The following is a 19,570-nucleotide window of genomic DNA, read 5'->3' on the forward strand; positions in this document are numbered from 1 at the left end:
TGCATTACTGTGGTACAACACTGCCTCTCTTCTCTGCTGTTTACATTACTTGCTGCTATTTATCATACCATCATCACTTTAATCATCACTTGTCACTTTATCTTGTCATTCTCTGCAAATGCTGTCTCAATTCTCAATTCCCCCCAGTTAACTTCATCATTCATTTTGTACTGTATATACCCCCTGTTTTTATTTTTCTTATCTATTCTGTTTAATGTGTATTTTTGAGCTTTCTTGTCTGTGCTGCTGTAACGCCCGAATTTCCCCACTGGGGATCAATAAAGTATTATCCTATCCTATCCTATCCTACCTGGATGCCCAGAATGTTTTTGCTGCTTAACTCAGACAAGAAGTTATTGTGCTTGGCCCTCAAACCTCAGAGAGACTTTTTTTTTAATGATATAACGGTCCTCAATGGCATCAACCTGGCATCTAGGACCTCTGTTAGGAATCTAGGAGTTCTATTGGATCAAGATATGTCCTTCAACTCTAATATAAAACATGTTTCAAAGACAGCCTATTTTCACCTTCGTAATATATCTAAAATCAGGAATATCCTGTAGCAAAACAATGCATAAAAAATAGTTCATGCATTTTTTTTACCTCAAGGTTGGATTATTGTCATTCTCTTTCATCAGGCTTCCCAAGTAAGGCTCTAAAGACTCAGCTAGACCAAAAAGCTGCAGCTCGTGTACTGACTAGCACTGGGAAAAGGGATCACATTACTCCTGTGTTGGCCTCTCTGCACTGGCAACCTATAAAATCTAAAATATCATTTAAAATCCTTCTTCTCACTTATAAAGCTCTTAATGGCCAGGCACCATCTTATCTTAAAGAGATAATAGTGCCGTATTACCCTTCAAGAACATCCCAGAATGCAGGCATGCTCGTGGTACCTAAAGTCCCTAAATTAATTATTGGAGCCTTACATCTAAACATTGAAGTGAATCTTAGAGCTGCTCAAATTCAACCTTTATAATTAATATACTTAGTTGTTACGGCTAATACGACACATACATACATACTAACCATTATCACTAACATTGTAGCTATACATCTATCTTATTCATTGTAGTTATTGCTGCTCTGTTTGTCCCTATCCTTCTTCCTGAATCTCCCTCTATCCCATTTTTCAAGCCCAGCACAGTTTGGCAGATGGCTGTTCATAATGAGTTCAGTTTTTCCCAAGATTTCTGCCTCTTAGTGGATGTGTTTTCTTGCCACTGTATTACAATGAGTATGGTCTTTTACCTACTTTTTTTTTTAACATAACAATAAGTAAGGTATTTTACCTGCTCATTTGTAATATCATATTTTTAAAAAGTAAGATATTTCACCTCCTTTTTGTAAAGTGTCTTGAGATAACATTTGTTATGAATTGGCAATATACAAATAAAGATTGACCGATTGATTTACTATTGGAAGAAGCGATAGGGGTAAAACAGCAGTGAAAAGAGGTTAAAAGACACAAATACTTGACGCTATTAAAGAAAATTCTATAAAACTGAAGATGGCGCATGAAGTAAACAAGTAAGGAATCTCCGACGTAATTTAACAGACCATCAACTCGTCAAACACAACATGTTTTGAAAACTGCATGGGGAAAGAGGGAGCTATCATATTGTGGAGAATCTACTTTGACCAGACTACTTAACAAAGTTACAAATGCAACAAAATGGCTTCAGAAAAATCCAGAACCACCTGAAAGAAAAGGGTATCATATCATTTAGTTTAGAGAGTATATTCATCAGTACACTTTCTATACAGCCTAACAGAGATAGTGGAAGTGTTGACCACCGTCCAGATCCCTACTAATATTTTGAATTATAATTTTGTAATTTGTATTATATAGGTTTTTTTAGTGATGACAGGATTTAAATGTTAAGATTTCTAATACCATCTTTTGGCCATTTAAACCCACTCTGTAATTTGACTGTTTGTGAAATGTTACCACCTATATCCAAAGCCATGGTTTTGTCAACATTTACGTTATAACCTGAGAGGAACCCATTCGTGGAAATAAGGTATTTTAAGTGAGGGATTGTAGTTGCAGGATCAGCTAAATATAAAAGAATGTTGTCTAGTGCATGTCCATAGGATCCTGTTTGTGCATGTGTGTAGTATGTCTCAATAACAGAGTGTAAAATGTAATGTATCAGTTCAGTTGTCACTAAGGTAAGGAACTCCTTCATCATTTAGATGTGATGCATTTAACCTCCATTGTTTGGTTGAAGGCCTGTGACCTAGATCCCATATTAGTGAGAGGTGCATGGTCAGACAGAGTAATAAATAGAATCTTTCTATATGCTATCCTGTGTATCTCTGATTTTGGAGTGAAAAAAATATAAATTCTATTAATTAAGATTGACTTTATTGATCCCGCAAGGGGAAATTCTGTTTTTACACTCTGTAGTCATGCAACACACACACAGGCTGAAATATACACAAACAGGATCCTATGGACATGCACTAATGGAGAGATGTCAGAGTGGCGGAGCGGCTATGATATTAATTATAGAAGGTGTTATTTAAAGACACCAACTTCTTTTCCTACTTTATTAATATGTCTTATTAAGAATGTTGACTGTATAACATGTTTTTGTTCACCTACAGGCTGGGATTAACTGAGGATGTTCCCAGATGGTGTGATTTTCATCTCAACATGAATCTGATTGAAATGTTTGTCTAAATATATGACATGAACCTACATCAACGTGAATCTGATAGAAATAATATCAAAATGAATGTATGGTGACGTATATATGTTTAGATTCTTATTCTTAATCTTATTGAGTAAACTCGGTTTAGTTCAAACAATTGTCCTCCAGTCAGAATGGGAGTGACTCTTCTCCTGCAGACCCCCCTCTTCTCATCCAGCTGATAAGAGTCCACACTCAGCTCAGATCTCCAGTTTTAGTTTTGTTTTTGGTTTGTGAAGTTTAGAGCTTCAGCTCTTGCTCTCTTCTCTTCGGACTTCAGTCCGAATCCCTTCTTTTAAGTTTGTGCCGTAGAGACGAGTCTCTGCCGAACTTTCTTTTTCACGCACAATTTTTGGAACATCAATTCTTTCTGGCTCAAGCAAGGTTTTTGAACTTTCTTCTCCAAAGTCTTTTCCAGGCTCTTCAATTTTGAACAGCAATTCCTTAGTTTGGATTCATCAAGATGGCCATCCGGTTAATCTGAATTGGAAATCGACGTATCAAAAGACTCTTTAATATTGTTTCCTGTTGGATCCTCTTGGAGCTTCTGAGACAACGGCTGAACCGACGTACAATCTCCATCCCAGCTGCATACTCCGACCAAGTTGTTAAGGCATCTAATCTGGCCCGTGGACCTCTCTGGGCCTGAAATGAACCGCTTGCCAGAGACTGAAACGCGGGACCAGCCGGCGGAGTTCAATTGAACACATCTCACAGTAAGACTGCTGGTGGCAAGGGGTGTTGGAAGATTGAGTCTTGAGTCGTGTCTATTCAGAGCCCTCCTTTAAATCCAAATAGAATCCCAAAATTCCTTTATCAACTTTTTCTTTTTGACCATTTTCTGATTAAGTCATTCAAACACCGCATCTTATCTCATTACTAAATATATAATGTCACCATACATTATAATTGCATTATCCTAATCATATTCTTTATCTGTTTCATCTATACCTCATTGTTTACCCTTTTTTATATTAAATTATACACATAAAATTCAGGACTTTGTGTGTTTTCTTGTTTAACATTTCCAGAACTCACTTCTTTCAGGATATGAAACTGACTGATTAATTAATTAACTTATACCATTAAAGTTATTTTCTTCCTTCAACAGGAAGTGGTGCCCCTTCTTAAATCCGAGGTTAAATAAAGATATAACATCTTAATAACTTAATTACGCTACAAAAACATTTCGGCCACAAAAACTAGCATTTGACTAGCATCCCAGTACACTTACCCATCTGTTGATGGAATCAAGCAACTCTTTCTCCCCAGTGCTGTAACCTTCGACTGAATGCCCATTGGGTGCTTACAACAAAGGGAAACAAGTCATTGGAGAGTCAGAATAGAACTATACAAGAGCTATACTACAATTAAATTGGTGAATAGTGGCATGAAGGATCAGTGAGGACACTCTTAAATATAAGCTCCGTTCTTTAAGGAGAAAGCCCTTCCCACACATCATTCATCACCTTAGGTTGCAGTTACCACCCTAATAGGGAAACTAATGCCATTGCCATCACATTACATCTCTTATAGATGTAGGGGACAACACATCAATGAAACTGAAAAGACCTCAGACAGGAGTCTAAACTGACACCAAAACAGGGCATTTGCTGTATGGGAACACAACACCATAACACCTCACAGAAACCACTGGGAATAGAAGAGGTACAAGGTTAATTAGCAAAAGTAATTGGACAGCAGTTAAAAGGAGAACTTTCCAATGTGGCAACAGAGGCAATCTTTTTGAACAGATATACTGTAGATACTTACTCTGTTTATATTCATCCCCCTACTTCATGAGACCATAGCTCTATATTTTGGTCATTTGATGACAACTAAGAAGGTTACAACTACAAATGATGCCCATGAGATTCAGTTAGAAGCTCTAGAAACTAGTAAGTAAACCTGTGTGCCAAGAATATAGAATTACACAAATCCTTCATTTAGTTTGAACATTTGTTTTCAGGGCTAACATAAAAAGGTTCCCTATAGAGATCATATCCAGTAGTGCATTACTGTTTCACTATTGCTATTTTTTAAATGAAAAAGGTCAAAAAGCTCCAGCAACACTTGTACTAAGAATATCAACTTTATTATCGAATTTGACCAACGCGTTTTGGGTTGTGGCGTTCATCAGGGTCATTGGCCACAAGCTGAAATGCGTCGGTCTAATTGGTTAATAAAGTTGATCTTCATACTACAAGTGTTGCTGGAGCTTTTTGACCTCTTCAAGTTGGTCTTTAGTTGGTGAAGTTGTGCCAGAAAATCCCACTCTATGGGAAAAAACATCTATCCATGACTGGTCAGGAGAGTGTGATCCTTACTTGAATTTACTTCCTGGGAAAACTTGAATAGAACCACAGGAGAGCTTAGTTCATCCTCCATCTGTTGGGCACAAAAAAATCAAATACATGTCATCTGCTTTATGACATGCACAACCACAATCATCAGTGTACAATAAGACAACTTACACTTATGCCATGTTGTAGGAAAGAGGGCAAAACAGATGTTCAAAAACGATTTAAACTGGCACATTTACTGTAAGTTGCATAATAAACTTAGGGAGACATGGCAAACAAAGTTAATTAAAAAAGGATGATATAAAAGGGAGCCTTAACAAGAAGGAACGTGTAAACGTTACATGTACACCTCCTTAATCCCTCAGATACCGCCGACCCTCCTGCCTCCACACTTCCCTCACCCCTCCTGACCTGTTTCAGTGGCTTTATTTAAGGAAGAGACAGCAGCTAATAAATAAAGGAAAAACCTATATTTTAAATGGCATTTCAGTCCAATAAATATTAAGAAGATTATCACCTGTTTTCCTTCCCATTCTATCTGTTGACTCTGACGGCCCGTACTGGCAATCATGCCAAAAATATAAAGTTTCTGGGTCTCTGGTTAAGTGTAGGGCAAGGCAAACTGAGCTGATGTGCTTGGTCAATTTCAAAGCCCCCGATGGGTTCAATACCATGTGCTGTCGCAATAAAAGTTGTTTAGAAAACCAACTGTCGTCCATCTCCACTCCTTCTGGCCTGCGCCAGCGCCCAGCAGTAGCTTCGTTTAGCTTAATCACTGACATGCACCGGGAAAGAGGAGGCAAGGATAATACGCGGTGCGCTTGTTGCATATAAAAGATTTGTTAACGAGAAAAACAACTGTGATCAAACTTTGGTTGCCCCTGGAAAGTGAATATTAACTGGTTCATGCTTAGACAGGCATACACATTGCTATATGGTGATTTTTTTGTTTTCATATCACACCAATCCGTGCACTATGTACTGTACGTCATATCACAACATTCTACATTCGCCATGGCATTATGAACAAAGATTTGGCCATCATTTCATTTCTTTTTTGCTAACCTCACCAACAGTTGAATATTTCTGACCTTGTGACTTTCCTTCTTCTTGATAGTGTGTTTCTAAAAGACGCTCAAAGCACATCTGAAGTTAAAAAAATCTCCTTTTGGTAAGCTAAACATTATGTTATTTATGCTCAGAATAAAAAAAATACACCTACCGATGTTTTGATAGAGGCCAGCGTTTTAAGCTTCCGTAGAAGATGCTGGCTCTAAAAGGGAGAAATACAGTTGTAAAATAACTCATATGACCTTATAGAGACAAAAAAATTTCAATAAATGTCAGTTTTTACATGTTTTTAAGGTACTTTTTCAATAAGGTAGGACATCTGCTCATTTTCTCTTCCTGTGAGAAGGTCAATCAAGATCCATCATAAAGGTTCCATTATAAATGGATTTCTAAATTTGAGACAGCATATGGAAAATTCATCCTTGTAAAAGAAACTGGAAGCAGGGGGTAGGACCGCAGTGAGGTGTCGGGCTTGGCTCCAGGCAAGAACCCCCTCTCATCTATCACATCCCCTATGTCAAAATCCAGACCGGACTCTCTGTGTTTCTGTTATATTGATGTTATTCTGTGTCTTTTCAACGATACAACTTTCCTATTTAAACAAAACTTTCAATACCGGTCACTCTTACTCTCTCCCTTAAATAAACAGTTCAACAGAGCGCCCCTACAGGCCTGGAGCACTTCCGCTGTGAAGGCTGAACATGCAGTGTTTCTGTATTTGCAGTGGTTTTCTGAATATGGGAGTTTTTGACCTCACTCATTTTTTATGTTAATGCGGTTGTTTAGCCTTTTTGCAGTGCGTTTGTTTCTTTTGCAGCATTGCTTTTGAATGTGCAACATTACTGAATATGCTGTGTGTTTTAATAAATGTTGTTTCAGCAGCATGCTGCACTGTTCATGTTCTAACTGGCACTGTTGGTATTTCATCTCAGTTTTCATGTAGTGGTACATGTGGAACTCTCCTGACAAATAAAGGGGCAATCTATCTATCTAATCTATATATTCAATCTATCTTGTATTTTAGTGCAATGTCGCTGGCAATAAAGTACTTTGCAGATATCTTTGGTGAGCGCCATTTAGCCTTTAATTCTGGTACCATACCAGAAAATGTCACTGTGAGGAAAATACTTCTAAGCTTGTGACAGCATGTAAAACCTTATATGTACAATAACAGTTGAGTAAAAATTTCAGTATGTGGTTAATGGACAGCTCACCAGTTCAGTGGCATATCTGATCTTATGAACAATTCCATTGTGACCAAGATGCTGCAGAGAGAGCCAGACGGGCAGTGCTCGAAGCTTCACCACTGGCTGGCTGGAGGTCAAACCTGCTGCCAGAGACTGAGACACAAAACCATATACTGTAAGATAGATGGTGCATCTCTACTTCCTCCAAATGTAAGTACAAAAAATCAGGTGTGGGCAAATCAATCTTGCACTGGTGACAAAATTGCAAACCAAATTCTTTGCAGCAGGGATAATTTAGAGCTAGTCTGCTCTGTGCAGTAAGGAAAGGTTGATCAATCAATCATTATTTGTATAACACCAATTCATAACAAGTGTTATCTTGAGACACTTTACAAAAGAGCATATGGGATAATATGCAGTAAGTATTTTTCCTTTGTATTGCTCCAGTTGCTGTTGCCCTGAGGTGGAGGTTGGAGCAGGCCATGCATGAATGAGAACGGCGGTGGTTGTGGGGATGACACCCCGTTATCTAAAGAGGGCTAGAGGGACGGCTATCACAGGGAAAATGTGTTTGAACGGTCTACCATCGTTTTGATCCCTAATGCGTGATATGTTATAGCATCGGGCAAATTACAGAATACTCTTGAGGTCCTGGCCTTAGTATATATGCCCCACCCTCAGACAATGATGAACTCTTATCCAAAATTTCCTGGGATATTCCTAACCTTGCTGATCATCATATAATCATTGGAAGGTGATTTCCTTTAGGTCCAGTAGACAAAACTTGATAGGTCATCCACAAAGCAATCTACCTAGTCTAAGTCAGCTAGTTTAAAGTTTCACACAGACCAATCAGGCTTGACAGATTCCTGGAGGACTAAGAGTACAAATTCAGCAAAGTCTTCTCATTCTTGTCTACTCAGTAATAGACTACTTCCAAATGCACTTTCTTGTGAAAACCACAGCATAGTTCTTTCAGATCATGCTCCCACTTCTCTCAATAATAACTTTCCTCATGGTAAACCGTGCAATGTGCTTTGGGGATTCAATTCACATTTGCTATCTGAACCTGAATTTAAATACTTTTTTGGCACACAAATTAAATTCTTCTTTGAAATTAATGACACACCAGATATTGGTAGTAATACACTCTGGGAGTCCTTTAAAACTTACCTAGGCAATCAAATCATCTCATTGTCACCAACTTCAAAAAATCAGAACAATCCAAATTGAGGGAAATGGTAAATGGACTTGAGCTTGTAAAGCACTTTTCTAGTCTTCTGACTACTCAAAGCTCTTTTACACCACATGTCACACTCACACACTGATGGCAGAGGTTGCTATGTAGAGAGACCATCAGAAGTAACTAATCAATTCATACGTATTCAGTCGCCGGTGAAGAAGCAGCCGGAGCAATTTGGGGTTAAGCGTCTTGCCCAAGGACAAATCAGACATGTTGCTGCAGGAGGTGGGGATAGAACCCTCGACCTTCCAGTTGAGAGACAACGACTCTACCAACTGAGCCACAGCCAGGAGATCAATCCCAATGCACTACGCCATAGTTCGCTGCCACTCTACTAAACCTCCCCACTCACCTGGTACAGTCCCAATCCCCTTGATGTGTTTGTGTACCCAAAAGCCTATGAGACAGTCTGCTGGTTTGGTTGCGATAACCGTTTCAGAAGTAAAAAGAAGGGTTAAAATCCTTACTGAGTTACAAATCACCAAGGCCGGACAGCTATACCACAGATTTTTATAAAACCTATTCTAAAGTTCTCTGCCCTATTCTGGTCAGAGTATTCAATGATTACATGAACAAGGGCCATCTACCCCCTTATACTCTTATGACCTTCTGCTGTATGTCTCCAACTCAGCCCCTAGTCTCCCTAAAATCATAAATGTACAAGATAAATTTGAGAAAAGCTCAGGGTATAAGCTTAATCCACTGCCAACATTAACTCTACTGCCAACCATCTTCTTCAGGAATGTCACAGTTTCAAATGTTTGGTGTTCTAGTGCCAAAATAATTCACAGAGCTTTGAGTTGAGTAAATCCTTCTTTCCAAGCTTGAACAACTGAAGATCTCTTTTTGGGTAATAATCAGGCACAAATCAGTCGAACGGTCCTTCACCTTCCCAAATCCAAAGGTGGGCTAGCACTCCCAAACCTCCACCACTACCACTGGGCTGCAATAATAACAAGCTTCTCTTCGTGAGCTAATGTAAAACTTTGGGCAAATAGCCACAGTGGGCTCAGCTTGGAATTTCCTCCTTGCTTTGGTCAGTGGTTTGCTTTCAGCTATTTCAGTCAGAAAAATTGCCCTAATCCGGATTGTAACAAACACATTCAAGATTTGGAGTCAGTTTAGGAAAATGTTTGGCCTGCACTCACTATCAGGCCAAGCCCCTATCTTTCGCAACAACCTATTCATGCAATCCTGCTCCGATCTAGATTTACTGACCTGGTCTGCAGACTATTAACGACCTCTATGTTGCGCGGTAGAACCAGTGGAAGCACACACATTGACTAGCGGTGTGTGTTTAGCTTGCTCTAGAGGCCACTTATGAATGAAATAACATGCAGTACCAGTGCTGGGTCTTCCTGTCTGTAAAGGGTGACAGCTGTTTTTGAAGGCAGTCCCAGCCATTGACATGGTGTCAGTGTCATACTGTCACTTTTGTTAGCTGCCTGGAGAGAGAACAATAAACACATTTATAATGTACAAATCTCAAGATGAATGCAACATAGATGGTATTTTCTGGGTCAATGGCTACTATGAACAAAATGATTACAACATAGCAACTCATAAAATTCAATTATTATTCATAATTTTGCAGCTGTGGAAAACTTTCTCTAAAATAACTTCCATATCTATGTTTTACATTTTGTACATGTGATTGTACCTCTTTTCACAAATCGAATATAGTATTCTTGCGCTTTTAGGCTTAACTTACATCTTTGTTATAATTGTATTTTTATTCTAACAGGACAGCACAGTGACAGAGAAATCGTGAGTGCTTATGCAAAATAATGACAGGAAGGCAGATCCCTTTTTCTCTGTAAACTACAAATGAGTACTAGCCACATTAAGGGGATTTTTTTTTTTTTGATTTTGAGATTAAGTCATACATTTATAAGAAGAAAGTTGTAAGAGAAGAAAGTCATACATTTACAAGAATATAGTTGTTATTTTAGTCTATAGTCTATAGCAGCTCCACTGCGAAAAAATGAAATCTGGAGCATCTTATACTTTATTTTCAAAAATAAGGAAATACTTCCTTATTGTGTAGTCTGTAACACAGGTTGGCTGAGTATTAACTCTCCGTGGACAATTTGACAAGTTCTCAAAATATCACATAAGTTGTGTTGGGGCTATACTTATACAGATATGATACATCAGCATCACATTGTCATAAGTAGAAGGACCCTGAAAAGATACTGCTAGAAACTGGGACTTTTCCGAGAAAAGAATAAGACTGACTTTGAGGAAAATGTCTCTTTATGGCAGGAGAAATTACTTTGAGTGTTCCCCTTTCTTCATTTTCGCGCAGGCAGATGGCTGCTCTTCTGATAGGCCTAAAACCTTTCAGAATAATGATTTTAACCATACCATATAAATCGATTTACGAATTCAATATGGTAAATTAATTACTTTATTCTCGTAAATTTACGACTAAATGCTTGGAGATTTACGACTTAGGGTGCATTCACACCTAAGCTGTTTGGTCCGTTTGAAACAAATTCTGGTGCGCTTGGGGTGGGTTGGTGTGGGAAGTGCGGGAAGTAAACCAAAAAGCAGTTCATTGTGGGTTAAATTTGGCCGTCTGTAAACAATGTCAATAGGTATGCCAAGCATTGCTAATGTTAGCAACACCAGCCCTTGTTTACTTTCAGGTCGAAGTGCAGCATTCAGACAATCTGATATGGCATTTGGAGCTCTTTATTCTGTTTTTGCACTTTAAAATGATTGTGTCAGATGTGGCTACAATATTTAATTAAGAATGTTAAACTGTTTTGTATGAGATTGACAAATTGGAGGGAGAAAATGGTAGAGATGCAGTGTGTGTTATCAGTTAATGTTGTGACCTTTTTGTTATGGTTCTATGCAATAATAGCACTGATTTAATGGTTTAATAATGTCCATGCACTTAAATTTGCTTCTGCCAGATATGTGACCAAACGTGTTTTATTTCAAATGTAACACAAAATAGTTTTCTGTGTGTGAATGGTAGACAAAGGAGGAAGAATGACAAACAGGCAGAAAGAAATATTGTGTTACTGGTTATTTTATGGTTCTGTGCAGTTAAGGCATAGAGTTAATTCTGTTTATGCCCTTTGATGTGCCTTCGTCACATATGTGACAAACTTTGTTTTTATTTTGTAATCATTTCAAATGTAAAACAAAATAAATGTTTGTATTTTACTATATTCATTTTAATTTATTTCAAATTTGTCCATAAAAAAAGCAGAAAAAAGTGATTGCTGCTGAAAATGTCCAGCCGGCTTAAATTTCCTGGTTTTCAAATCTGGCCCTTTTGAATTTTTAAGGATTAATCTTAAGAATATTGATTTAAACTAAACAATACATTTGTCCCTAATCACTTAAATTGAAATTGCCAAAAGAAGGCAGTTTGGTGGCAAGTGTGTCTGTATTATGTTGGTCAAAAATGTGAATCTATGTATTCATTATTAACCATGATGAAGAAAGTTTCATCAGTGTATTTAACTCTTGCTACAATTATCCTTAAAAATTATACCCTCAACTGGATTTGAGCATTTTTCAAAATTAGATTACCATGGTAGCAGAGGGGACCTGATCCAGTGCCAGGGTTGCCAGGTTGACACTGTTAAAAATGAAAGACTATAATTAATGATAACTTCACAGCATGGAGAATAAAGTCTGTCTTTTAGTGTAACATTAAGAAAATAGTTGAATACAGTAAAAGAACTAATAGAACTGACTCACCCCTCAACATGAAGCCAAATGCTGTACTGGTCACAGAGGTTCTTCAGACGACCCAACTTGTCTGTATGTCCTGCCCATGGGGTTCCTGTAAAAAAAAAAGAGGCAAATTAAGTATCATGAGCAATTAATTTTGTTTAAAAAAAATATATAATGTCAAACTCCTGTGATATACCAAGTCTAAAGAGAATAAAGAACAGTGTTTAAGTTGTGATTTTCCTTGACCTGCGTTGGCGATCAACAGTAATGGAAGCTTGCCAGCTTCTATGTCCTCACTGATAAGTTTGTCCAACAGAGCAATGTCCTGATAGTGACAAGCAGGATAAAAGTCAACATTATTTTTTTTGAACTATCACACAATGTTTTGTAAGTGTTTTCCATTTGTGTTCACCTACCATTTGGTGTTGCGATCCAAAGATGGTATTGCATGGGACTGTGCACAGACTAGAGAGTGGAAGGCCGAGCTAATGACACAGATACTTCAAATTTAAATTTCTCTATAATTTATGCAATCACATAGAATGAAGTACAATTTTTATGTATGATGATTGGCCCTTAACTGTACAGATATTTTACATGGCCATATACTGTAAATATACTGTATGGTATGCCAACACCTATTGTATATAATAAAAAGCAAACATTTTAAATACTTCAAGTCCTACCTGGCTGCATAGATGTTGTCCCAGTCCAGGCCTACCAGAGGCACTCTGGTAGACGACTGGCTGTTTGTAGCTGAGGACTGCATAGCCTTCAGAGGCATATTCTTCATAACGTGCATTGATGACCAGTCGACAGACTTTAACTAGGCCATCCCTGTCATCCTCATGAAAGTAAGCAGAGCCATTCTCATACCTGATGGGCAGATTAGCCAAATTTATGGCAATGTAGTGAGACACAGTCTGTGCAAATAGATTTTCACTCTTATGTAGCATTTTCTATTATTGATGACTTAAATCTACTGTGGACCTGTATCTTCCAAAATATTGAAACAGATTATTCTTGAACGAGAACTTCAAAATCAGTGAGAGCTGAAAGTTCAAGCTCAAAGTTGGGTTACATACTGGTAAAAAATTGAAAATGTTTACCTCAAGTCAATATTTATTCCTTGATGACTTGTTCATAACTGCTTGTTTATTTACAAGTTGTACACTGAGAACAATGTAAACCAGAGTCAAATCCCTTGTATCTTTACATACTTGGCAAATAAATTGATTCTGATTCTGATACCCTCCAAAAGATAGCTTAGTTTCCAGTCTGTCGATCAATCACATCTCTAGCTAGCTAGTTAGCTATCAGGCTCACTCAATTCTTTAACTGCTGGAACAGTTGTGTTTATCTTTAACCTTAACATGTGGTATCAACATGTTAACATTCTAAAAAGCTAAGATATCTTTTGTTTGTTATAAAATGCTTTCTTTGATGAATCGACTGCACTGGTTGAAGCAGAAAGCATGTGCTGAATGCTTTGGAAAAACTGGGTGGGGTGGGTGGGGTGCTTTACAGAAGATTATCTTTTTTCCAGAGGAAGTACCGTGAGTAGTGTGTACTTACAGAATCACCTTGCGAGTGAGTGAGTAAGTGTATTGTACCTCAAATTGAACATTTGGTTTTATTTATTTTTTCAATGTTTTAAGAAACAGAAAACATCTTACTTTGAAAATACAAAATTACTCTTCTCCAGAGTATATTGTTACAATTTACACTTGAATATTTTCAGCCCTGTCACATACCAATTACAAGCTAGTTGATACTACTTGACATGAGAGATTCAATTTGAGAGATTTCTGCCAGTCATTCTTCAAATATATGGCTTACAGACAGTATTGTCTCACAATGATATTGTATGGGTATATTATGCATTTCCTGAATCCCTAAAGTCCTGTGAGTATTCCAGTTTCTGAGTTTTGTGTCCATGATGTTCCATAGAAGCCACAGGGCTAAAAGAAAAACCTTATTTTAGGCGAATATTGTGGAATAATGTGTCATTGACTATTTGAAGAGCCACAGTTATCTGCTGTGAATAACCCTTATCCTTCATAAAATCAAAACAGATAAGTTATCAAAAAATTCACACCTCGCAATTTTCCAGCACAAATATCATGCACCAGGTATTACTCTAGGTGCAATCTGATACATGTTCTCATGGAAGGCGATGGCTGAGTTGATCAAACCAGAAACTGTACCTTCAACAGAGGGTGCAGCTGCACAGCATTCTCTCCAGGCCTATATCAAAACCTGGGACTGTCACTGGATTCTTCAGCACAGCATGTCTTTGGACCTCAGTAAATATGGATGGGTGGTAGGAATTCATTGTTATAAACCATTTCAAACACAGGATCCCATGGCTCCTGAGGAGCTACATTGGCTCACAAGCTGTAATTGTGATAGAGATTGCAGCAATTGGCGGTGCAGCTGCAAGAATAATAGTGTTGAATTTATCTCAGTATGCAGATGCTGTAAAGGTATTACACTCATCACTGATGATGTAGAGAAGGGGTTCCCAAACATCTCAAATCAGGACACTAAAAATAACTGTGCTAGATACTAGGGCCCCCACCATCCCCACATATTTATATTGTAAGAAAGGGTACAAGCAGAACACAACTAATCTCCATTTATAAACTGAAGGACAGGTGGACATACAAAAATTAATAAACTGACACACCGTTAATGTCTGTGTGTATTTTTATTCATAGGAGCAACAGACACCTAGATTGTTGCAGTTATATGCAAACTTACATTTAAATGATTTTCTTTTTTTTTTTATACATCACTTCCATTTCAGCATTAATCTTACATAAAGACTATAGTTGTATTTTAAATGTAACGACTTTTTGTATATTTTTTCACAATAATGGGTAAAAAATATGCAATTTAAAATAATTGAAAAGTTTTATTTGGTTATTAAAGGCATCTCCCGCCCCCCCATTTTAGAATCCTAAAAAAAAACCTAGTTTAAACCCCTCACAAGCTACATAAGGCAGAGGTTAACATTTTTAAATTTTCACCAATAAGGTTCTAGGTACCCCAACTTTCAGTAGCACTCGTAGATTTTCCTAGAGGAGTTAAAAGATCACATTAAATCATACCCTTGAATCTACGCTATTGATTGGTTGAATAGGAAAGAGACATCTGACACAGGCATTTGTGAGTGGAGTTGACGAACAGCTTCTAGATGCAGATTGAACAGTTCGTATTTACATGTAAATACAGTAGGTCCAAATGTGTTTTTTGATGAAAATTACAAACACAATTTATATAATATATTTCTGGATTTCTATTACATATATATTAAACAATAAATATTTGTGTGTGAATCAGAAATACGTTTGTGAACCTTATTTTTTTTACATTTATATACAATGTTAAGTATTTACGACGGAGGATTAGGGCCACGTTAAAAAAAATAAAAATAAAAATTTCGAGATTAAAGTCGTACATTTATGAGATTAAAGTCGTAAAAATTTATGAGAATAAACTTGTAAATTAACGAGTTTGAGAACAGCCTGCGGGAAAATGATGAAAGTAGAACTCTTAAAGTCTTTAAAGAATAAAAGAATAAAGTCGTTATTTTAGTCTATAACAGAAGAGCAGCAGCATCCTGTTCTCAAATGACAAACATGGAGCATCTTGTCCTAAAGATTTCACTCATAAGGAAATAGGCTACTTCCTTGTGTAGTCGGTAAAAACAGTTCAAGAGAAGTTTTCACTTCAACTTGCAAGACCTTGTTTATCTGTAAAATGATGAACAGGACACAAACTGTCTCTGTACATGAGACACTTTAACAAGGCAGACCGATAACAGACACAAATAGTTGAGTTGGGGCTTTACTTATGCAGATATGAAACTACACATGCTTTTGGCACATCATCTTAACTCATTAACTCTTAAGTTTTGTTTTCATTTTCAGCCATGAATCCCGCTCCGTTATGAAGCAAAAGGTAAGGGGAATAAAAAGTCGGAGACACTACCTACAGTTCCCTATATTGAATTAACTGTGTGTCTGTAATGAAGGCATGAAACAATTTAGCAAATAGTGTGATTTGGCTGAAAAAAATCTGCCGTGTATGAGCAATGTGAACTGTAGGCGGATACTATTTTCCTTCACGATAAAAGATCGTCCTATCAAACACCCCATTTATGATGCTATAACAATACCAGACTTAACAGTAGAAATAGCAAAAAGGGCTTTGGTCACTATAAATTAGCTTATGTCCACATTCATCACTACTGCGGGAGATGTGTACTATTATTAACACCAGTTTAAATGATATTAACACTGAAAGGGATACTTCAGATTTTTTTAATTGGGGTTGTATGAGTTTCTTGTCAATAGTAATGGCCATAGCATATGCCAGTCAGCTCCGCCCCTTTGTTGAAAAACCAGTTGGAGTGCAGACATTACAGCTAGGCTAAACACTGCTGGAGATGGTGTCATTTGTTCCATTTAATTTAGAAAATAAAAAAAATAAGAAAACCTAAATTAAGTAAAAATGTTCGCTACTTTTCGAAATGTTTAAGCGCTTGACATTGCCATCAGGAGGGCATTTTGTTTTAACACTACTTAGGAGTACCACATCATTACCACACATGAAGAGTTAAAGCATTTTTGACACTATGTTTATTTGAGCTGTGCATATGAGACAACTGGAAAAAGCTCTGTCCCAATTTCCCTCGTACAGTATGATTGTAAGGCCTTACAATCAGGTTGTTTGTAAATGGTAAAGCTTGTATAGCGCTTTTCTAGTCTTCTGACTACTCAAAGCGCTTTTACACCCCATGTCACACTTGCCCAGTCACACACATTCACACCCTGATGGCAGAGACTGCTATGTAGTGAGACCTGTAAGTGTCTATCCCAAGGACACATCGGACATGTTGCTGCAGAAGCTGGGGATTGAACCCTCAGCCTACCGGTTGAGAGACAAACGTCTAGTGTATACAAACGTACAGTGTACGCCGGGTTTTAACAGACATTTTAACATTTATTGTACTATAAATATTGTTTTAATAAAAGCATTACATTTGAATTAAAGTTACATATTTCAAAAGAATATTTGTTTATAACTGTGGTTCAAACTGCTATGCTGTGCCCCACTGCCATGTGTAGAGATACTGTGCTCCTAATTATGCTGGGTTTTAAATCCTTTCAACTTCACAGCTAAAAAGAAGTATTTACTTAAATCTAAAGTGGCATTGCATACTTGTAGTCACAGGCCTACCTGAAAAGTCTGCAGAGCCACAGTGTGGTGTCAGAAAGGATCCTGGTTGACAGCTTTCGCAGTCTTACTATGTCCAACACTGACACAAAGGCTGCAAGGCTGTGACCTAGCAGGGCCATGTATCCTTGTTCACCCAGATTCTGCATCCTACTGGAAACCAAAAGCATAATTGTTAAACTTTGTACTTCTTATATTTCCAACAACACTACTTTTGAAAAGCAGTAACAGTTCTTCTTCAATGTCTTTTCCTTTCTTTTAACATTTTTGCAATTTTTTGGTCTAATATATTTTAAGCAGCTTCTTTTGACACTGTCTCGTCATTGACAGAGCATTTCACTAAACAAATTCTAGATTTCTAAAACATTATTAGATTTGGACTCTGCATGATTTTGGTAAGATTCATATAAAAGTGTCCAATCACTAAATGGTTCTAAAACTCAAGGTAAAAAATGCTTACCACATTATGTTTATTTAATTTTTCAGAGAATATTTCCACTTACTGCTGGCTGAGCTTGTCCTCTTTCTCCCCCTCTTCATGAATAAGGTTGTTAACTAAGTTCAGTATTGTTGCAACATCCTGACCACTGCACAAAAAACAAGCAGAGAAATCAATTATTAGTATAATTGATTCACAACAATATATTAAAACACTTGTAACACTGCAAACCATTTTAAAGTAAAAACAAACCTTATGACAAAGTGTTTTGTCGGCCTCTCTTCCTCCTCCCCTCTCGATCAGCTTAAATCTTAACCGATGTGTGTTTTTGTGAGTGTGTCATTGTAAGTGGTGGGCAATATATCTGTATATATTGTTTGTTTTTTGTGGTAATGGTATTTTATAGTGGTATTACAAATCAGAAGAAAAGCTTGTGGTGCCATGTCTCATGTCTGTGCACCAGAAAAATATATTTTTGTAAGCCACTGTTTAGTCAGTTTTCGGGAGGTTGTAGCTTAAAACTGAATCTGTAAATTTTGTTTCTCTTCTAAATAGTTGGGTTAAGCTGTGACTGAAAACAACCCATTACTCGATTTGGCTGTTTCATAGTAAAAGCATTTTCAGAACAGAATAACTGTCTACTTTTATTCTGAAGAATTATTCAGATATAAAATGTGTTAATAATCAAATTAACTTATCTTAACAGCAAGTAGGAAATAACTGTATTTACAGCTGCTCCTTTAATCACAAGTCACAGACAAGTGAGTCTTCTGTTGAAACACAGCTAGTGTTAAAGAAATGGTAAATGGACTTGAGCTTGTACAGCACTTTTCTAGTTTTCTAGACTACTCAAAGCACTTTTTACACCACATGTCATCCCTATCCATTCACACAGTGATGGCAGTGGTTGCTATGTAGTGAGACCATCAGAAGTAACTAATCCCATTCATACGCATTCATAAGCCGACGACGAAGCAGCGGGAGCAATTCAGGGTTAAGTGTCACTGGGTGCCTTGGGGTGTCTTGCCCAAGGACACATCGGACATGTTGCTGCAGAAGTTGGGGATCGAACCCTCCACCTTTCGGTTGAGAGACGACGATTCTACCAACATAGCCACAGTCGCCCAGGCTGCAGGTAGAACTGTTGTAATGGGATTGCAAATCCTTTCAAGCACAAAGCTGGGTTGCTCATGTCAGTGCAAGCTATGCAGAAAACTGGGACTCAATCTGAGCTTTTGTACATCACAAATCACAATGTTACACTACTTTTTTAGCTGCCCCTGTGGCAGGTATTTTGGCATCAGTGGTGTCGGATGTATGCACTACAACTGAATGCAAGTTCAACAGGTAATAAAGGTATTGCACAAATCCATATTATGGCAGAACATAATAACCGTTATGATGTTGAAACCGGTTTACCGTCCCACTCCAGGTGTGTGTGTGTGTGTGTGTGTGTGTGTGTGTGTGTGTGTGTGTGTGTGTGTGTGTGTGTGTATGTGTGTGTATCTTACTCTCCTTGCAGGGGGCCAGGGATGCTTGCTCTACCTAAGTGCTGCCTCTCTGTTCTTGCTTGCAGGTCTCTAAACAAAAGCACATGCCAAAAAAATATATATATATTTGAGATTTTAAGGTGCCGTAATTTGCATTTACATTGATTCACAAATGCCTTGGTACGAAATTCAACT

General features: G+C 37.6%; 1 protein-coding gene across 3 annotated transcripts in view; it reads right to left on the reverse strand.

Annotated features, from left to right (window-relative positions):
- The window catches only part of pdxdc1 (pyridoxal-dependent decarboxylase domain containing 1), a 72,384-nt gene that overhangs the window by 43,937 nt on the left and 8,877 nt on the right, over positions 1 to 19,570 (reverse strand). For 2 of the 3 annotated variants that reach the window (XM_061026307.1, XM_061026306.1), the window contains exons 3-15: positions 19,397 to 19,465; positions 17,950 to 18,033; positions 17,450 to 17,599; positions 12,889 to 13,078; positions 12,619 to 12,687; positions 12,449 to 12,527; positions 12,227 to 12,311; positions 12,056 to 12,104; positions 9,847 to 9,948; positions 7,288 to 7,413; positions 6,225 to 6,275; positions 5,027 to 5,087; positions 3,934 to 4,004 (exon numbers count right to left, since the gene is read on the reverse strand). In XM_061026307.1, the coding sequence (XP_060882290.1) occupies positions 3,934 to 4,004; positions 5,027 to 5,087; positions 6,225 to 6,275; positions 7,288 to 7,413; positions 9,847 to 9,948; positions 12,056 to 12,104; positions 12,227 to 12,311; positions 12,449 to 12,527; positions 12,619 to 12,687; positions 12,889 to 13,078; positions 17,450 to 17,599; positions 17,950 to 18,033; positions 19,397 to 19,465 (1,186 nt within the window). Of the gene's footprint in view, positions 1 to 3,933; positions 4,005 to 5,026; positions 5,088 to 6,224; positions 6,276 to 7,287; positions 7,414 to 9,846; positions 9,949 to 12,055; positions 12,105 to 12,226; positions 12,312 to 12,448; positions 12,528 to 12,618; positions 12,688 to 12,888; positions 13,079 to 17,449; positions 17,600 to 17,949; positions 18,034 to 18,137; positions 19,372 to 19,396; positions 19,466 to 19,570 lie in introns of those variants that run through there. The other variant, XM_061026308.1, reaches the window with a different exon arrangement.

Source organism: Labrus mixtus, chromosome 20, assembly GCF_963584025.1.
Source record: "Labrus mixtus chromosome 20, fLabMix1.1, whole genome shotgun sequence".
NCBI classification, from domain to species: Eukaryota; Metazoa; Chordata; class Actinopteri; order Labriformes; family Labridae; genus Labrus; species Labrus mixtus.